The sequence below is a fragment of the Chondrus crispus genome, genomic scaffold, assembly GCF_000350225.1.
Source record: "Chondrus crispus Stackhouse genomic scaffold, scaffold_97, whole genome shotgun sequence".
NCBI lineage: Eukaryota > Rhodophyta > Florideophyceae > Gigartinales > Gigartinaceae > Chondrus > Chondrus crispus.
In genome coordinates, this window is record NW_005178874.1 from 157,307 (window position 1) to 160,097 (window position 2,791).

At 61.3% G+C, this 2,791-nt stretch overlaps 1 protein-coding gene across 1 annotated transcript; it reads right to left on the reverse strand.

Annotated features, from left to right (window-relative positions):
• Positions 1 to 1,127: 1,127 nt before the first annotated feature.
• CHC_T00008222001 (hypothetical protein) lies at positions 1,128 to 2,765 on the reverse strand. The gene has a single exon (XM_005712326.1). The coding sequence runs from the start codon at positions 2,763 to 2,765 to the stop codon at positions 1,128 to 1,130; it is 1,638 nt and encodes a 545-aa protein (XP_005712383.1).
• Between the last annotated feature and the right edge of the window lie 26 nt (positions 2,766 to 2,791).

The window sequence follows — 2,791 nt, forward strand, 5'->3', positions numbered from 1 at the left end:
GGGTACAGTAGGAAGGTTTGCAATGTGTATCCTCAAGGGGAGGTGGCGTACACACCGGGTTGCCTTTTATGACAAAGTTGCAGAATCTAAAACGGGCCTCCGAGGCTGTCTCACGCCGCTGTCTCACGCCGTTACATATTTGCGTTGCCGCAGCAGCTGCTGACTCACACCTTATGTAAGTTACGGTACAAGAGGGACATAACCACACCCCACGTCTTCTACATCGGAGCCGTCCTGACACCGCCGGAGTCGTCCTGACACCGCCGGAGCCGTCTTGACACCGCCGGAGCCGTCCTGACACCGCTGGCGCCCCGCCGATCACCCGGAAAGCAAATGGGCGGTCACAAACATCCATTCAACCCTTCGTCTTTCCACGTATCCAAACGCCTGTCCTCCCTGATATGCCAGGCGACATGCCCCACTTTTTGATCTATTTCTACTCAACCCCCCCAAAACACGCCGCCCGACGTCGTACGAAAGCAAGCTACCTCGCAAGCTACCTCGCAAGTCGCTTGTCCTTTACTCTACTGTACAGCACACGGGGTCGCCGTCATTTGCTTCGCTACGGTAAATTACCTTGCTACCCCCAACGCACCGCGCCCGTTGTTCCTCCCCGCCCCCCCACCCTCCCACGTTTCTGCTTCTACAGCATCATTACTGTAAACCGTCAGCACCGTCAGCTCATCTTTTTTCGTAGTTTACCAACCTCCTCGATCTGTTCCCATGCGCCGACGGCGCGTCGCCACTGCGCAGACCGCAGAGTCAGGCTGAGCTGAACAGCTGCTCATGTTGAAAGCGGGAGCTTGGATACTGTCTTGTAGAGAAAGCTCGTTTCGGGGTGTGCACCATAGCGACTGTCGCATACTGATATAAAGAACAAGTCGTAGTCTGCCGTATGAAACAGTAACATACTGTAAGGGTACAGTATAAAGCATTTAATCGGCCAACTACCGCTACGGTACCCTTCGAAGGGTACGTCGTATCTTTTCTCCACCTCGAACTTTGACTACAGTAGAACATCTCCGGAAAACGCACTACATTTTGCCTTCTACACGCGTGGAGATCAGACTTGTCTATCGTTTCTTACAATCCCGCCCCCCTTTACCCTCCTTCTCCAGCCCCCTTTTTCATACCTTATCTTCCACCGATTGCACCTCCACCGCTTGCTCCTCCACCGCCTGGTCCTTCATCGCTGCCTCCTCATCTTCCTCTTCCTCTTCCTCCATGTGCGCGGACTTTTGCACGACGTGGAAGCCTTTGCCGCCCTCTGAGCACGGCGCGAAGAACGCCATCACGACACTCACGACTTCTATGCCCATGCAGAGGGGCAGCACGATGAGCATGGCCGCGGTCCAGAAGGGCATCTTCCACCAACGCATGCGGTGCTCGACCATGTTTGCGACGAGGCCGCTCAGGTAGACGAGCATGGCGATGGAGACGATAAAATTTGTGAGGATGCGGATCCAGAGGGGGGCCCCCTGCTGCAGGACGAACATCACGACCAGGAGGGCGAGCTGGAGCGGGAGGAGGAGCGGGATGATGAGCCAGGTGCTGGTGGTGAAGAACATGATGGCGCGGTAGCGGAACGGGACGGGGCACTGCGTGATGACCTTGCTCAGCCCGTAGTACCAGCGGCGGCGCTGCTTGAGCAGGTCCATGAGGCTCTGGGTGGACTGCTCCTCGAGGTAGCCGTCGACCCAGCGGGTGCGGTAGCCGTGCTTCATGGCGAGGAGGACCCACCACGCGTCCTCGGTGATGCTGCCGGCCGGGCCCAGGTCGAAGCCGATGGCGGCCTCGGCGTCCTGGCGACAGACGATGTAGGCGCCGTGCAGGCCGAACAGGGTGACGCCCAGGCGATGCTGGAGGAAGAACTGGCCAAAGTCGTCGCCGGTGCGACGCATGTCGGCGAGGGTGAGAAACGGGTGGGTGTGGAAGGCGCGGTTGTAGAGGATGCTACCCTGGCCGATGGCGGTGAGGTCGCCGACGCGCTCGCAGTGGGCGATCATGTCGGCGATGCCCTTGATGCCGCTGGAGGTGGGCTGGGTCTCCTCGTCGAGGTGGACGAGCCAGGTGTGGGCGGGGACGACGGAGTGCTCGCAGGCATAGTGAAGGGCGCGGGCCTTGAAGAGAGTGCCGTTGGGGGTGGTGTAGTCGATGGGGACCTTGAGTTGGATGACGTCTGGGTCCGGCGGGGCGTCGAAGACGTTGCCGTCGGTGACGATCTCGATGAGGTAGGGGAAGAGCGGGGTGCGACGCATCTCGTCTTGGCAGCGCTTGACGGTCTCGAGCAGGCACTGCCTATTGGTGCCGCGCGAGACGATGCGGAAGGCGACGGGGTGTGCGGTGCGGGGGACGCGGTCGAGGCGGGTGTTGTAGCGGAACCAGAGGGAGCCGAAGAGGGTGGCGACGGAGGTGGGCAGGGAGACGAGCCAGATGACGCCGAGGTAGGGCAGCCCGGGCCAGCCGCGGGTGTTGCGGTTTTCAAAGTCGGGCCAGATCCATTCCTGCAGGAAGAAGAAGAGGACGCCGGTGCCGACGATCCAGAAGAGGACGGCGAGGCGGTGCAGGGTGATGGGGCCGAGAAAGGCGATGTCGCGGAAGTGTTCCGGCGTGGGGGCGGCGGGGAGCGGCGGAAGCGTGAAGAGCGCGGAGGCCTTCTCGACGTCGACGAAGGCGGCGGCCTCGTCCTTGGAGGTGGAGCTGGACGACGTGGCGCCGCGGTCGTCCGATGACGGGGTCGGCGCGCGCGGGGGAGTCGCGGCCATCGTGTGGGGAGGCGGGGGGTTGGGGG

Coding starts and splice junctions, on each gene's coding strand:
- CHC_T00008222001 (XM_005712326.1), bottom strand. CDS start 2,765: ATGGCCGCGACTCCCCCGCGCGCGCCGACCCCGTCATCGGACGACCGC.